Source organism: Diadema setosum, chromosome 12, assembly GCF_964275005.1.
Source record: "Diadema setosum chromosome 12, eeDiaSeto1, whole genome shotgun sequence".
Lineage (NCBI taxonomy): Eukaryota > Metazoa > Echinodermata > Echinoidea > Diadematoida > Diadematidae > Diadema > Diadema setosum.
This window is the reverse complement of record NC_092696.1, coordinates 9948004-9965745: the sequence shown is the minus strand read 5'-3', so window position 1 is coordinate 9965745 and position 17742 is coordinate 9948004. Positions and strand designations below refer to the sequence as shown.

General features: G+C 39.9%; 1 protein-coding gene across 1 annotated transcript in view; it reads left to right on the top strand.

Moving 5' to 3' along the window:
* The window catches only part of LOC140235610 (serine/threonine-protein kinase BRSK2-like), a 98026-nt gene extending 92749 nt beyond the window's left edge, over window positions 1-5277 (top strand). The window contains exons 12-16 of the mRNA XM_072315617.1: window positions 1269-1392; window positions 1902-2186; window positions 2978-3104; window positions 4038-4221; window positions 4875-5277. Of these exons, the coding sequence (XP_072171718.1) occupies window positions 1269-1392; window positions 1902-2186; window positions 2978-3104; window positions 4038-4221; window positions 4875-5161 (1007 nt within the window). The 3' untranslated portion in view covers window positions 5162-5277. The remainder of the gene's footprint in view (window positions 1-1268; window positions 1393-1901; window positions 2187-2977; window positions 3105-4037; window positions 4222-4874) is intronic.
* The last annotated feature ends 12465 nt before the right edge of the window (window positions 5278-17742 follow it).

Genomic DNA, 17742 nt, shown 5'->3' with positions numbered 1-17742 from the left:
TGAAAATGAGAATGGAATGTGGACAAAACGATTCCTGATTCATCTTTCACATACATAAGTTTACGTTCCTCTTTATTTTCTCGTCGAGACGTATGGCCGAGTGGTTAAAGGCGACGTCTCAGAGACGTGAGGTTGCACACGGGCGGGTTCGAACCCCACAAGATCACGAAACAAAATACTTAGCTATTTTACTTTTTTTTCCTTCAATTTTGTATTACATATATCGTCCATGTAGAAATCACATTCGTATATAAACGCACCTATACACACACACAGACACACACACACACCATATCCCTCTTTTTTGTGTTGGAGACCATATTGCTTCGACTGCTGCAAAATTTTGCAGGCTGACTTTGTCAAACTGATCATAATATGTAATGACGACGACGAAGGTGTTGTACTTTGAACAATTGTCTTTCAAGACCACATCATTGTTTTGTACTTTGATGACGTCATCACACTGAAAATTGTGATTAAAGGCAAGGTATCAAAACCAGCCGATTATAGGTTTTATGTTTACGGCACGTATTTTTCCCAAGTTGCCAGAAATGGCATAGCAACATCAGTAGTTACAAGGCCGCATTTCCGTCTAGCAGTGCAATACATGTTCACGCGGCCACGTTGGTTGAGTGGGCATTGACTTTTCTCCCTGTAATATCTATACATTTCTTTTTTGCCTTACCATTTCCGTGGATGTCCCGTGGCCGAGAGGTTAGGGAAACGGTTTTGCATGCAAACTCAATTATAACTTCAAGGTGCCTATATCACATTCTTTTCTTTGTCGATCACAGATGACCGACATCTGATAACCCCAAGCGTATCACCTAACTCGTCAGTCTGACGAGTTTCATATCTCGTTCACCATATTTTGTCTCGTCTGTTGCCCAAGCGCTTGCTGAGTGTGCAAACGCTTGCTACTAGTGCACGAAATCTTGTTATAATTCACAAGCGTGCAAACATCTCGCATAGTTGCTTTATATGCAGTTGGGTAGGGCCTACTCCATTTTCAGTGCTGAGTCAACTCAAAGACGAGTAGAACTCCTCTTAACGTAGTTTTTTGCAGTTTATACTTTCTCTACATAATGATTAACAATCTACTCATGGGGGAACTCTACAAATGGATGCTGTCATGTGATCATGTTTTATCCAATCACTGATTGGTATTTGATTTACCTTGATTATAATGTACACTGTTAATCGTCTGTACTGCTAAAAAAAAGAAATATTGATGCAGTTGCTAATGATTACCGGTCTCTCTCGTGCAGCGGACCCGCCCAGGAAGAGAGTGGATTCCTACCACCGGAGGAGATCAGAGAGGAAGTCCTTTGATATGCCTAGAGATGGGTCTATGTCACCAGCCAGGCGAGCCATGTCCCATCACAACTCAGGGTGAGCCCGTCTTTCCTCAACTCGTTGAAGACTAGTCCCGAGTACACTCGGGCAGGTGTTTGTGGGAAATGCGTGTCGTAGCCCGTCCTCAATGGGTTAAAGGCATTATTTACCATATGCAGATATAACAAAATCCCAGCTTTAGTGCTTCAAAATATTTTTGAAATGTGAGTTAGGGATAGAAGCAACCAATTCAAAACTGTTAATCAGTATAATCAATGTTAAATGCTACGTACCTAGCCTGTTTGTATGATTAATAGATGAATGTCAACAAGAATGATAAATTCACTGAGAGTCATTATGACAGATACCATGGAAAATTAAAGGAACAGCCATGCAGAGAAAAACAGGAGAACATATTTATAGGTTTCAAATCTACATGGTTTTACCATGAAGGTATAAATACTTCAAAACAAAAGCTTGTATTTCAACACCATAGACCTTGTGGAAAGGGGGTCAAAGACCGGTTTGATGGGATCTAATGCACCCCTCTGTACCCCACCCTGCAGGTCTAGGAGTGTCACCAGCAGCCCCCTGGCATCGCCCACCCACAGCCCGCGGCAGGTGTGTCGGCAGCACTCCGGTAGCAGTCTGGTCTCCACGGGCTCCGGTGGTGGTACGCCCCCAGCCAGCCCCACCGCCACCTCCTCCCAGCAGCAGCAGCAATCCACGCCCTGGAGGGCGCGCCTCAACAGCCTCAAGAACTCCATCCTCGGCTCGCCCCGCTTCCACCGGCGCAAGATGCAGCCGGCCGAACCGGACGAGCTCTCCCTCACACCAGACAACTCACCAGAGTGAGTGCACCTTCTGTCAGCTTACTGTTCATATCGCTACATACATTGTATCTCCGCCCCCCCCCCCCTTTCAAAGATGATGATAATGATGAAATTGCACATGCAAACAGAGATAGATAGATAACCAACTAGCAATTATTTGAATGCTATGGTGTAATTCTTCCTTTCTTTCTTTTTTTTTTTTTTTTTAAACGTGAATGGTTTTGATGTCCTCTATTTTTGTAGAGATAACAATAGCAATCCAGTTCAAGACCAGTTTTATATCATGCTCTAATTTTAGGATAGCTCTCATCAATTTCTTCAATACAATTTTGAGAACAAAAGAGCAGTTTTGACATTTTCCACTAAAAAGCAAGTGACGATCATTAAACAAGATATCCAAAAGTGTCAATGATCATGCCATGAGCAAAACAGGGCACCTATACAATGACATGTAATATAATGAAGTGACATCAAAATGGTTTCTACTTTCTTTTCATTTTATCCAGCTTTACCAAGATCATCTTGAATCTTTGCTTGTATGTCACAACCCCTACTCAAAACATCTTTTTTCTCAAGATAATGTTTAAGATCCCAATCTTGAGTGCTCAAGCTTTGTTTTCCACAATTCATTGTGAGGATCAAATATTAATTCAGACCATTTGTGTTTGCACAGAAGATGATGAATACCTGAACCAGACTTTGAGATAAGAAATGTCCATCGGTACAAAAATAAATGTGAAAAAGCCATAGACCTGACGCATTTGTGTAGTTGAATGATTTTAATCTATTTTGTTTTCCATCTGATGCAGAATGTCCAAGAAGTCATGGTTCAGCAGCTTCATGGCGTCGGACAGAGTGGACGAGGAGTTATCGATAGCCGTCAGGGATAAGTCGCTGGGGTCCATCAAGGCAGAGTTGGTTCAAGCTTTCCTTACGGTAGGACTGGATCTTTCATGCTGCCTCTGTTTAAGGGGAGACTCTCAATCTTGAATATGGGCACCACTTTTATTCAGGATGGGTAAAGTGGTTTGTGTTATTAAAACCCATATTCTCATTCCGTGACAAAGTTAAAAAAAACTTACATTAAAAAATTGTAGTCACATGCATCTTAAAGCAAGAAAGTGTTTTTATTTCTCTCTTTGAAATAGGATATTTCAATAGTAGTCAGACAGAGATGAATGGGAAGGGCTTCAAAAATGTCTGTTTTGATAAGTATAAACATTTTGAATGCCAATTTCCATGTACAATGTATGCTTTGTTCGTGAAAGGAGGATGAGACACATTGTAGCTTGACTCATGCTTAACCCTACTCAGCCTGGGTTGTGGGGCTATGCTACAGTATTATGGGGGGGGGGGGGCTTCATAACAGTATGCACTAATGGCATAAATTTTGTCTCAAACGTTGCATGAGACTTGAGGAAAAAAAGAAGATTAAATAACCTGACGAGGCCTTCTCACGTTACTGGATTACTGTAAAACAAGGAATGTTCGCCTACATTTTGATTTCGCGAGCGCCAAGAGTTGCGAAAATAAAATGCACGCGAAAGTTCTTGTTTACACTGTATGCATTGCACGTCACTGGCAATTCGCAAAAATTTTATGCCACAAAAGAGGCTGTCGGCTCCAATTCGCGAAAATTGCACGCCGTGAATATATCATGTTTTACAGTATCATGCGAAATGTAGCAGGGAGCAGATTTGCCCCCCGCCCTTTTGGGGTTAATGAAAATCTACATAAAGGCAAGTGGTAAAAGTGGAGTCAGAAGAGAAATTTTATTCCTGAGGACAGTGTGTGGCATATTTGGTAAGATTAAGTATGACTAGAAATTAATTTTAGCATACATTTCCCACTCTCCTGTCACCTCCCCAGATACCAGACATGAGCCATAGTGTCCAGTCAACCACCTCGTTCAGAGCGGAGTTCAAACGGGCGGGGTCGGGCGCGGTCTTTGCCAAGCCAATCAAGTTCCAGGTGGAGATTCTGATGCCGGACGGAGGGGCGGATACCTCCAAGGAGAACTGCGTCCACATCCTCCACTTTCTCCTGCTTTCGGGTGAGAATGCATCAGTTGCTGTCTCCCTGGCAACAGTATCTTCTGGAGGGTCTTTTTCATCACTATTCTGTAATCCATGCAAGCCTGACGTAGTATATTGTTGTAGATTAGCAAACCCATTCAGATGTCGTAATGTGCCTCAGTCCAGCAATAAAGGTCATCGTGACGTAATTGGGGAAATTAGGTAATCTGTGTTCATTGATTATATACAGTAGTTTGTAGACATCTGTCTGTAATGGCAAAGAAAGCATTGTAGTGAGCAAAACACTGTATGGGTTAAACAAACTTGGCTCTCTTCCTTACTTGCATGCACCTGTTATCGTGTAATTCTGTGACGGGAAGTTTTCTGATGCCCGTAATGAGGGACATTGATTATACAAGTATAACATTGCCTACTCGTAGTTCCCTCTCGAGACATTACAGTATTTTTCAAACCTTTCTTTTTCTAGGTTTGGCAATGGTAATGCCAACAAGCTTGCTTGTGAATACATATTCTAATTTGCAATAGCACTGCATGCTCCATACCTATGTCATTTTTTTTTTTAATAATTCTTCTTCTTTGTGGTTTGAATGTTTTGAGCCAAGTTATTTCCATTAATCGGTCAAATGTTAGGTATTTATTGTTGCAACGATAATGTCTGGACTTTATCCAGGTCCTGTGAGGAGATTCCGAAGATTGGTGGAGCTCATCCAGTCCCGCCTATCATCGTCGCGTGTCAACTCCACCGAGTCCCTGCCAGGGCCGATCCGCTCCTCCTCGACGGGCAGCTCATCGTCGACGAGCGTGGACTATGCCGTGTCGCCGCGGCCGGTGAACCCCTCCTTCAGCGAGGACGACGGGGATGAGGTCTTCGCGGACGGCCGCTCCGTGTCGCGGGAGGGCCTGATGGCGGATGCTAAGGATCGTGCCTGTAGCCAAGTGTCAAATAACATCTGCTGATGATGACAATGATGATGAGAGCATCCCGTTGCCATGCCAACCATTTTTCTCTCATGTCTCTGTCTGTTTGTTTGTTTGTCCTCAACCTCATGCAATTTCATACATGTAAGATGAAATTTTACCAGTACACATGTATATAATTATGTATGATCAGTCCTCGAGATAGATTTTTGTAGGCAGTGTCCCGGATCTATCGCCATGCTGTCTAGATTTTCTTGAATTTCTGAAAGCTGCTGATAAAAAACTCTATATTCACATATTGTCCTTGTGATATGTAGCTGTAGCAGAAGCTTCAACAGTTGGTAGGAAGAAAGAGAAAGGAAGAAACAAATAAACCAAAAAAGAAGACTGTATGATGTTGCTTGCCCACAAGTCTTTAGCAGAGAATGCCATCAAATCTGTTGCAATAGCTTATCACATACTGCTGTGATCTTTTTGTCGTTGCTGTCGATGTTCTCGTTAATGCTGTTTCATAGTATAGTCTTGGCAGAAAGCTGGTAAAGCCTCAGATGAGAGCATGTGGCTATTCTCGTGAACGTGCAGATCCGCATTTCCTAGATTCACTGCGCAAAAATGGCTGCTGCGATTTGGCTCACGCTGTGGCTTTAATAGTGAGATGAGTAGCAGTATTTGCAATGAAATGTGTGCATTTTTGTGTCTACTTTAACAGCACATAATGTCATTTGTACAGTGTACCTTTCCTGAATATTTATTTGCCTGATACACATCCATTCCACCACTTCATGATTCCACCACCCGTTTTAAGCCTTTGTAGGAGGTCCTCAGGTAGCTGTGGTTGTGACATGAAATTATCAAAGAGTGAAGCGCAGTCTTGAAAAATGTGTTGCTCTTAATCAGTTCCCCAGGCAGCGGTGTAAGATTTACTGCATACACCTGAAAATAGCAGTCTAAAATGATGTGGGAATGATTTTCATACCTTATGTGCAATGGTTTTGCATCGCAGAAAATGTTTAATACGCAGTTCACAGCACCTCTGCAGCCACGTGTATGAAAGAAAAAGAAACTTTCCCACATTGTGCAAAGACCACTTCTAGGACTGAAGTATACAAAACCATGCATTTAGCTGATTGAGAGGAAAGAATGAGAAGAAAAGACTGTCTTAACCCTTTCTGTACCAGGGTCTTTGGACAGCGTGTACAATACTATGGGGTATTCTGTGCCAATCGGCAGTCAAAGCACATAAAGGGTTAAATGTTGTTCTTGTTTTTTTTTTTTCTTTTTTTTTTTCATTCTATAAAAGTGATTCTATACTAGACCCCACTGTCCTGCATTTCTTATGGTTTTCTTTTGCATATGGCTGGCCCATGCAACTTTAGAATACAGTCCATGAATATATGCTTTGTGTTTGTGGTATGACTAACTACTTAATAGGGCAAATTTGAACATTATATTCAGTGTATATGAAGGGTTTGTTTGCAAAAACCGATAAGTCCATTTTTGAAGATTTTGAAGTACGATCTCTGTCATAAAGTGCAAAATAATACCTTTTAAATTATATATTGGTCACTACATGAAAATGTATATTTTTGAAGTTATGGTCAAAAGAAGCAAAAATTTTCTTATTATTCTCTTTATTTTTCTTGACCTTTAATCGCAAATATCTCCATTTGGCAAATATGGACTTATCGGTTTTTGCAAACAAACTCTTCATATCTTGTTCATTTAAGCCTTGTGGCTTCATGTCTTTCCCAATTATTTTAGACATAAAATTTAAGCAGATCTCTGAGGATGAATTTCTTGTATTACACAGCTTTAAGCTTGAAGTCTTTCTCCGTTCATAAATGCTGGTAATGTGGTTCTACACGGAATCGCTGTATCTATGCCCACCTGCAGTTATATCAATCTTGTTTTATCAGTGTCTAGTGTGTTCCTGAAATGACCAAAACGGAGCTTTCAGCTCTCGGAAATTTGTACCTCACTACAAAATGTATCTAGCTCAGCTATAGCTGATGATGTTAGGATTAATGCTCATCTTCATCAACAATAGGTAATCATTCTAACAGTGCATTGAACTGTTGTTTCTTGTTCCCTTGACCAAAACAAGTGCATTTCAGATAGAATTTATTTGACATGTTTTGTGAGTTCTTATCAGTTTACATGGCGATGAAATTTGATGTTTAAGAAGAATGCGTCTGTCGGTTCACCCCCTGAAAATGGCACAGATACCAGTCAAAGTGTAGGGTGAGGAGAATCTTTGGATCAATGCTCATCTAAAAGAAAAAGAAGTCCACTTGGTTGACCAACTTGGTTGACCACATTTAAGTGGACCTAGAGCCCTTCAGCGTACGCAGATTTGGCACTGAAGTTCAGTAATTGTGGCAGTATTTGTGACATGTATCACCAGTGCCGGTACATGTAGTGCCCTGTTGAGATGCAATGTACCTTTAAAGGAGACATCCTACCTACGTGCTAAGAGTACTGAAGTGAATTGTATTAGATATTGTTTTTGTAGCTGTTCTTCTTAAAACTGTGCAATCTACTTTCTTTTCCTCATATGGTGTAAACATTTAGTTTTATGCTGTGTGAAGCCCACCATTGTTTACATATTTATGCCGTTGAATTCAAGCTCAGTGATCTGAGATTCACCGTTGATGCTTTTCTAGAAGCCAGTGCAGTAAATCCTGCAACCACTGGGATGAAAATATATGAATTTTTAATTTTTTTTATTTATTTTATTTTTTATTTCATACATGCATATTAAAGATCATAACATAATTTGAACTTTTGTCTAAGGGAAATAAGAAGAGTTTCTTAAAAAGTAATGACAGCACACACTGGTAGTGAAATCTAATTTCATGACTTAATGGATACATGGGATAAAGCATACAAGTCCCATTGCATCTACTCCCTGCATGAAGTCTTTCGGTGAATAATATTAATATTTGTTCTTCTGCAAGTCTGGGTGAATATGGATGGGTATTTCTTGTCTGTCGTTTTAAATAGTCCAATATGAGTAAAATGTGCAATTTTAAAATAATATACAGGGTTGAGACGAGGTAGTTTCGTTTGAAGTACATTGACATTGATGTGACTCAAAGTGTGCACAAATGGGTGCTTCAGCCATTCCAGAAGACAGTGAATCATGTCTGCTGCCCTCTCTTGCTCTTTGTGCTAGTGCAACACATTGTTCCACCACAAACAGCTTTCCTATCACGTTGTTCAATGAGTGGGATTTGTATTGGCCTCTGTGGTTTTTGAAACCAAAGGCTACAGTCCTGTGTTGCAGTGTGTTGCTAGTCTATCACCATTTGAATTCGTCTGTGTGTAATCCTGTGTATGCCTAGTCTTAATTCAAGGCTCCCTGGCTGTAGTGAATGTAAGAGAAGCAAGCAGAGGATGGGAACCTTCTCAATTCAGGCCACATAATTACTCAATTTTGCTACCGTTGTGTGTAGCAAAGTCATAACCAATCAAAACCATGTCGTTCAGAGAAGTTGATATGCATGTATATGTTTTAGTCTGAAGGCCAAAAGGGAAAAATCTTGCAGTTCCATTGGTCAGAGTAACTACTAGTTTATGATTATTCGGCAGGAGTGGCTTGCTATTAAAGCTATCTCCAGGCTCATGAATAATTGTCACATTTGAAGATATCCCAAAGCCCTGGTATTGATACACCTGGCTACAGCTGTCTGTGCTCACGGCTGTCATTGCTACTTATGTAGTAACAAACCTGAGCGTCCTTGAAAAAGACTAGTACCCCCCTTCTCTTCTGAACCTGCTGATTGGCACCTCCCTTGGCTGGCCTGCTCAGTTACATGTAGTGATCGCTACAGATTTCATGAAACCTCGAACTGTCAGTGGAAAGGGATCATATATAATCCTCATAATCCCCATCAATAACTACGAGATTCATTGTTAAATTGGTACTGGACCCATGAAGAGTCACTGGATTTGGCCAGGTTGCAGGGCCGCTGAGTTGTTTGTGGAATGGTTTGAATGCCGGTAGAGATAACCGCTCATCTATTTTTGAGCTGGTAAAAGTGCAAGTGCGAGTCGGCTACCATTATGATGTTTGTTCCTGACTGCACCCAAACACTGTATTTGACGTCATAATATATTTTGGGGTGGATTTCCTGTGGAAATGTCAGGGTTTTCAGTGAAGATGTGCAATTGAATTTCTGTTTAATAATGGCCTATCAAGACAAAGACGGACGTCAAGTTTTAATTGCAATATCTATCATACATGTTTTCTGCGTGCCAGCTTGTATCACATAATATAAGCAGCATGCAAAGGAACCTACGTATGTGTATATGTAGGCTAGTTGTTCTCACCACACAATGATAGATTCTTGGGGGAGGGGGGTGGAATACTTATAACAGTATTCCCAGCAAAATTAAAATACAATGAACAAAATGTGATAGATATTTGACACACACACACACACAAAAATCTTGTCTGGAAAGTGAAAAAGGCTTTGTGATTTATGGCTGGCTGGCAAGGTACAAGTAGAAACAAGGTTTTAGACAGGCACTGGCACTCGATTGGCTGTGGTATTCAATGATTCATGAGGTAAGCCTTTAATACTGGCTGGTTTGCTGATGAGCATTTCACGGCTCATTTCACTTCACTCGTACTGCCACCCACTATTCTGTTTAATAGTCATGGGTCTCCATGGCTTAATACCAAAAACACTGCTACATGGGAGGGGGAGGGGGAGGTGGGAAGGCCGGCTTTATGTCCTGGGTAATGTCCGTCTTTCTACCTGTTGATATGGAGGTTGTGTGTGCTTATTTGATTGCATTTCATGGTCTCGTCTTTGAACCCCTTCTCTGCTTTGTTGTGTGCTGATGATTGGCAGAAATGTCCAGAATTTACAATGTACTTGCCAGTGCATAGATATTATCTAGGTCCTGTAATTCATATTGTGCCACTATGTCCTGCCACCAATGAGAAATATCACTACAGGCAAGTGAAATGCTTACTTTTTGTTTAGATAAAGTTTGGCTGAATTACTGAATGCTGATGAAACAGCTTTAATGTAAAGCCAAGTGCGTGTGCACGTAAACAGTGAATCATTTTAATCTTTTCTTTCTGTTTTGTTCCTGTTAGTGCCATGTATATAATTTGTTTGTTTGTTTGTTTGTAAGTTTGTTTCTTTTTTTTTTTTTGGGGGGGGGGGGAAATGTTCCCTTTCATTGATACCAATGAAGCCTTTGCTGTAAGCTTTCTGCTCTTTTGACTGTGAGTCATACAGTGACAATGTTTCTGAAACGGATTCAGCGGTCACCATACATAATAATCTTATGTAGCTTGAGCCCAAACCATGCGGACAAGTCGGCCTATAGTCCAGTCTGTTGTGGAATGCATCCCTCCTCCAAGGTGGCATTGCGTGATGATAATTTTGTGAAAATTATGTGTTGATTTTTTGCCATGGGAAGGACAGGGAAGAAGTTCAACATTTCATTCAATTGGTACAAAATATACAAGCTGTCACAGCAAATTTATAATCTTTTTTTTTTTTGTCTTTTCCAAATTGATTTTGCGGCATAATTACAATGATTATTGGAACCGTGTGTTATTAAAGACGTTGGTGTCTGTTATTCACACTGAACTAGACTTGCATTGTCCAGGCAACAAGTTATTGCTACTAATGGGAACTTTTCCTCAAATCTGGCTGAAATAAGATGGAAATGATGTGATGAAGTAGTGTTTGGTGTAAAATAGTGTTAATTATTTTTATGTATTGTCATTGTTCAGTTTATCTGATGTTTTGTGCCTGTTATTTGGCCATGTTTCCTTGCCGTCTCTCAGACGCATAGAAAAGTGGACTTTTTATGAGTTGATCTTTAATACTCCCACCACAATTAAGACTTGTGCTTGCGTTTGTGTGCATGTCAATCCTGTGTAGTGCAATGTGCTGATATTACACTTAAACAGAAATAAGTTATGTCTATGTTACTCATTAATGTGCAATTTGTGTGTGCGATTTGTTTTTCCTTTTTGTCGTTTTTTTTTTTGCTTCAGCTCTTTGTAAAAGAGTAGTAGTGATGTATTACGTTCTTCTTCTTCTTTTTTTTTTTTTTTTTTTTGTCTCCTAAGTGCTTTCCATTGTCGATGATTCCTCTTATCCTGGAAATAATGACCCGTATTCCAAACGGTAGATTTGATCAAATCCATCATGGCTTAAACTCAATCCCTGGATGAAAAAAGGTGTCACATAAGTACCAGGTATACCTTTCACATTCCCCTAGCAGTTTGCATTATAATTTCATTATTAGATGTCTGTTGCATAATGCATGGGTTGAATTTAATCTACCTTAATTGTGAATTCAGGCCAGAGAGTTGGATGAAAAAAAAAAACAAATGTGAAAAGATGAATTACACTCCAAAGCCGCCATTAACTTGCCATGGAAACCTACGCATAAATGCTATGCAGTAACCCATGGTTTCGCGAAACCAAAGATCAGTCCTAAATATATCCATGCAGTCCTTTAATCCACGAAGCCCCTGTATTCCTTTAATCCATGAAGGGGGGATCCTGCAAAAAAAAAAAAAAAAAAAAAAAAAAAAAGTTAATGTAACGATTAAATGTCTTTTGTGTTTTCAAATTTCATGAAAAATAGTGAGTGACAAAGTACAAAGGCACAGTTTGTTGAGATTGGGACAAGAAATATTACATGAAGACTGAAATTTTAAGAAGATAAGTTGTGGAAAATGAAGTCGGGCCGTGTGGTGTGTAGCAGCTGATTCAATTTTTATTCGCTGTCCATTGCCGTACATTTGAAACCACGACTAGCGCAACTTGTTTGCACGCCTGTCAGTAAGTAATAACTACTAATATGTGCATCAAAACTACGCTCATCAATATCAAACGTTCACTTACCAGTAACGTTTAAGTTCAGTCGGGATCCTCCGACTGTGTGTGTACTAAACTTCGAAATAGAGCAACAGTGTTAACAGATGGTGATTTTGGTAACCAAAACGGGTGAAATTTGGTGATTTTTAAAATTGTTTGGGAACAAAATTCTAGCTTGGTAACCAAATCAAAATTTGGCAATTTTTTTGGTGATGTTTTGGTGATGACCAATGAAAAATTATCACAATGATGAAAACGAAAATGCATTTACCAAAAGTTCTCCCCTTGAATTATGTTGCAATTGCCTATACAAAGATAACGTGTTCGTCGTTTGTCATTTAGCACACATAGGAAGAGGAAGGAGAGCTACGGCATCTACATCTACAAGGTTCTACACATCGAGTGTTATCCGTAAAACATTGAAAGGCCGTAGTACAAGTTATGCATAATGGTGTGTGCGTGAGCATCATGACCACAATCTGTTTGATTAGGCCCTAAAGAGCTCTATAGTGCGATCAAACTGCACCAAAACTCAGGCAATCATGTAGAGTGCTTTGATAATAGTTTTTTTGTTTGTTTGTTTTTGTTTTTTGTCGTGGAATCGGAGCCGAAACTACACTTTCAAATTTGATATTTTGTGAGTTTCGGTGATTTTTCACATGTAATTTGGTGATTTTGTTCTCATGGGACCTGGCAACGCTGAATAGAGATCAGTGATGAACCTACATTGTACACACAGTTGGAGATACTCGAGTAGGTCGTATTCGAATCCGACCAACCTTCCCATTTCAAGAATGATCCCCACGCTAGTAGGTTTTTATAGTGACCACTGTGACGATCTCTAGAATGGAATAAAAAATATACCCTTGAAGGTAGAAGTACTTTGAAGATTTAAAGTATGGTACTAAACATAGAGTAAGCATTTCCACCTGTGTGTTTCCATGATTGTTACGTCACACTCTGATCGGCTGTATAGATTTGTTGTGAGCAAATCGTTGTGTTTCTTGGGTGCTGTTTGTAATTGTACTTGTAATATATATTTATTTTGTACATGTATATAGAGGTAGCAGATCTCTGTGCCGTTTAGTTTTGTAAAGACGGACTAGAAAAAGAAACGAATACACAACTTGAAGCCTGTTTTTTTGTTTTGTTTTATTTTTATTTATTTTTTGCTGTTGTCCAGGAATCTTTATCACAGTGATTACATTAATTCAAGATTATCTGTGGCAGACTGGGCACAAACTCGGAGTAAAGTCCATCGTCAGCTATCCGGTCACGTCCGGATGGACCGGCGGCCATCCGGATATTCAAAAGTAATATTACTGGAAAAACGAGATTCTCGCAAGCATTACACTTTCTGGCAAGTTGTGAAGGGATGTGCGCAAATCATGACCAATTTACTACATATAACGCTATTAAAATATACATGACATTTGACTGTTTGATGATTCAATCGATGTGGAAATGAAACAGAATATGAATAAAATCCCGACTTTTTTTTTTTCTATATGGTACATGACAGTAACGTGCCATTTCCTATCCGGATAATAGAGAGATCCGGGTTTAAATAGTAATGGTCATCAGATATGATAAATGAGGTCGATCTGAGTGTACATGTCCTGGTACATGTCACCGTACATATTTTTCATCTCACTGGCTGATATAATGACCTCCATTCCAATATTCCACATGGTTTTCCCGTCACGACAGGTTCCCATGGCAACCACAGTCAGGCGTTGAGGTTTCACCTCTCCCGAAAGATTCCGATGACGAATCGATGAGATCTGTAATCTATGGACAAACTCACTGCTTGCTTGCTTGCTTTTCTTGCTTGAATGTTTGTCTGTTTGATTGTTTGTATGTTTGTTTGTTTGTTTGTTTGTTTGTTTGTTTGATTTGTTGGATATGTGTCTATGTGCTGTAAGGTGAGTGAAAAGAAAGAAGCCACAATGTACGTATATGGTGCCAACCAATCTATTACCATACTATGAGTAGGCTACTTAATTCATGAAGTGTGAGTTTGTCACTTTTGTGTGTATTGACTTAACTAACGTGTCTCCAGCACACCGATTCTACCGTTGTAGTTACTGAACCTGTATCCAAACTTTAAGCGGACAAAAGATCAATATAGAAAAAGGTTGTCACGTCTGAGGATTTTTAGATGAACTGTACAATAGAAACATTATTCAAAGAGAGTAGCAATTTTGTTGATGGAGAAATTTTCATCCTTTTTCCACACAGTGTCAAGGGGAAGATAATCTTCCTGTTTTCCCATTAGTTATTTGAGTAATTCCAGAGTTATCAAATTTTTCTTCCTCCCTCCACCAAACGCTAACCAAAAACGCAAAACCAGCGGAGGCAGTGATGACTATGATAATTTCGTCTGTTGAGAATGAGAAGGGCTTTAAGTCTTCTCGAACACTATGGCCCGAATTCACGAAGGTGGTACAAATGAAACCATGGTTTAAACCATGGACAAAAACCATGGAGCGCCAAGTGCCGCATGGAATATTTCGTTACGAAATCAGTCATTTCGTCGATGAAATGATTATTTTGTAACGAAATGACAACATTTTGTAACTTAATGAACATTTTGTCCACGAAATGATAATTTCGTTAACGAAACGGTCATTTTGTCGAGGAAATGACCAATTTTGTAACGAAATATTCCGTGCGACACTTGGCGCTCCATGGTTTTTGTCCATGGTTTAAACCATGGTTTCATTTGTACCACCTTCGTGAATTCGGGCCTTTGGGTTTTGTGGTCACTTAACGCCCTTATCATTCTCAACCGACGATTTGGAGCTTTAGATTTCTGGGACGCGGACGTCCAGAGGGGGAAAAAAGACCTTGCTCTGTGCATGCGGAAATTTGGTATAAAAATCGACCTCCTGTCGTCAGAGTTTTCACGGTTGGTTCTGGACGATTTTTGCGTCATTTGTCAAATTCACACCACAGCCGCGAGTTACTTGATGCAAAGATTTTGTGGGGGTGCCGTTTTACTTTGTGTAGGCTGCGTCCTTGCGTAATCTAAAGCTACTTTGCAACACGACGCAGGGAGAGACTGCTATGAGGAGAACGGCCAACACTATATCAATCGTTGTCTAAACGCCCGCATCACAAATTTAAAGCTCCCTATACATACGTGTATGGCACGTTTGCTATCAAATCTACTTTATCTGGAGCGTGAAGTATAGCATCACGAGTCAACGACCCAATTGTCCCTTATTGATTACAAAGAATTATGTTGGAATTGAAGTCAATTTGCTAGAATTAATTGTTTAGCATGCATTGATTGTTTGCCTATTTTTGGATTTATTCCAAGGTAATGGAGGCCCGAGTCTAATTTTCAGGCAGACTCTGGGGTTGCCATGGAAATCTTTGTTGATGAAGGTATGCCGAACGTCGGGATATAGTGGTAGTTTTGCCGATAGGTCAGAAATACTGTTCGCTTATGGCCATAACGATTTAATTGCGACCGAATCCCGTATCAACAACTCGGGATGCTCGAAGTTTAACTACTATAATGTAATATTGACTTTGTACTTTCTTTCTATACTCGGCTTATTGTTGCACGAAACGTCTCGAATATGGGACTATTAGTTACAAACACACTTCAACCGAACTTTGTGCCCGAATCAAAAGTGTAATGACCCCAGACACGACATACCCAGAAACGTTTCCGTAAAACATTCAAAGCTTTTTAAAAGCATTAAATTTATGGTGACAAGCCTATCTGGGCTTGGCAGCACTGCGCACGGAGTCATGCAGTCATGCGTACGGTGGAAAGAGTGACAACTCAAAACTCGGTGATCGGTTTTATGATTGGTATTTTTTTTTTTTGGTTAGCAATCGAACGCTGAGTGTTTTCTCTAAGGCCTTTGTTAGATTTTCAGCGCTTTTTGCCCGCTTCACTCCTATAAATAGATCTCTGAACTGCCGATGTTCTCGCTCTATCGATCTTTTGACAAATCAGATATGCTAGTTAAGTAGGTAGGTAGTACTTGTGTGTATTCCAGATTTTACGATGAGCAGTTGTTTTTTTGCCAATATCTCACGTAACCGAGTCATTCTCAAGAGATAGAAGCGATGCCTTGTCTACACACTTACACCACTGGCATTGCTTAATTTATTGTAATTCCTTCACGTTTTTTGTCCAATAAAACTGTACATTTTGATTCCGATGCTAAGCTTTGTGTTTTTGTTTCTTGCTGTAATAGAGCTGTGTACACTCTAAAAAAAAAAAAAAAATCCGAGTCAGAACTGACCCGGAACTGGGTCCGTTGGGGTCACACATTCGGGTCAAAAATGACTTGGAACTTGGTCATGAAGACCCCGAATGGGGTCACCCTGACCCAATTCATGACTCCGAATGGGTCATATCTGACCCCATTCCTTGTCATTTCTGACCTGGAACGGCGTGTGACCCCAACGGACCTAGTTCCGGGTCAGTTGTGACCCGGATGTTTTAAGAGTGTCCTTCTTTCTCCTATCTTCGATCCAAACATGGTAATACACAAAACCTCTCGTAAGTCGACATACACAGGTCGTACCGGCGAATATCTATTTACTATTAATACTTTAAAGGCGTCAGCTGAGAATGAGAAGGGCGTTAAGTTGTCTCGAACACTATGGCCCGAATTCACGAAGGTGGTACAAATGAAACCATGGTTTAAACCATGGACAACAACCATGGAGCGCCAAGTGTATACATGTTTTTCGTAACGAAATTGGTCATTTAGTGGGCAAAATGACCGTTTCGTTAACGAAATTATCATTTCGTGGACGAAATGTTCATTTAGTTACATTTAATGTCATTTCGTTACAAAATAATCATTTCATCGACGAAATGACTGATTTCGTAACGAAATATTCCATTCGACACTTGGCGCTCTATGGTTTTTGTCCATGGTTTAAACCATGGTTCCATTTGTACCACCTTCGTGAATTCGGGCCATAGGGTTTAGTAGCAACTTAACGCCCTTCTCATTCTCACCCGACGAATTTAGCGATGGTATAGTTTTGGTCGAGATGAGGATACAGATTTTAACTTTTTGCGAGATAATGAGAAACCACTCAAGAAATATGAAAAAGCATACAATTTTAAAAGGAATTCAAAGTTTATTTGATGAAAATCGTTCTTGAAATTGCTGAGATATCAAAACAAAAAGTAAAACAAAGTTGTCCTAATAAGAGTTGGGTACCACCTTTTATTAGGACCTCTTTGTTTTTTGGATATCTCAGCCATAATTAGAGACCACTTATATTGAATATGAAAGAGCATACAATTCTAAGTGGGCAATAAAAGTTTATTAGATGAAAACTGATTTTGAAATGGCTGCGATATAAAGAAAAACAGAGGTCCTAATAAAAGGTGGGTACACTGTAGGCAAAACAATTTGTGATTGCCTCGACTTAGAGGTGGGGTTTAATATGTATAGATTAAAATCCCATATATATAGCATAGTATATAATATTTGTGTGTGTGTGTGTGTGTGTGTGTGTGTGTGTGTGTGTTTTCAGCAGCCCACTCTACATCACTTATTTTGATGGTCGAAAGAAAAAAAATCTAACGTGATGTCGAGAGCGTTCAGGTATGACAATGTTTTGTCCATTTGTCTTTTTGTGCTCTTGTGTGTGTGTGTGTGTGGGGGGGGGGTGGGTGTATGCATGTCATTATGTGCCATTGAGTGTTGTGGGAAAAAACAACATCGACAACAACAAATGCTGACTGGTCGATAATTATGATCACTTTTCAGCTCA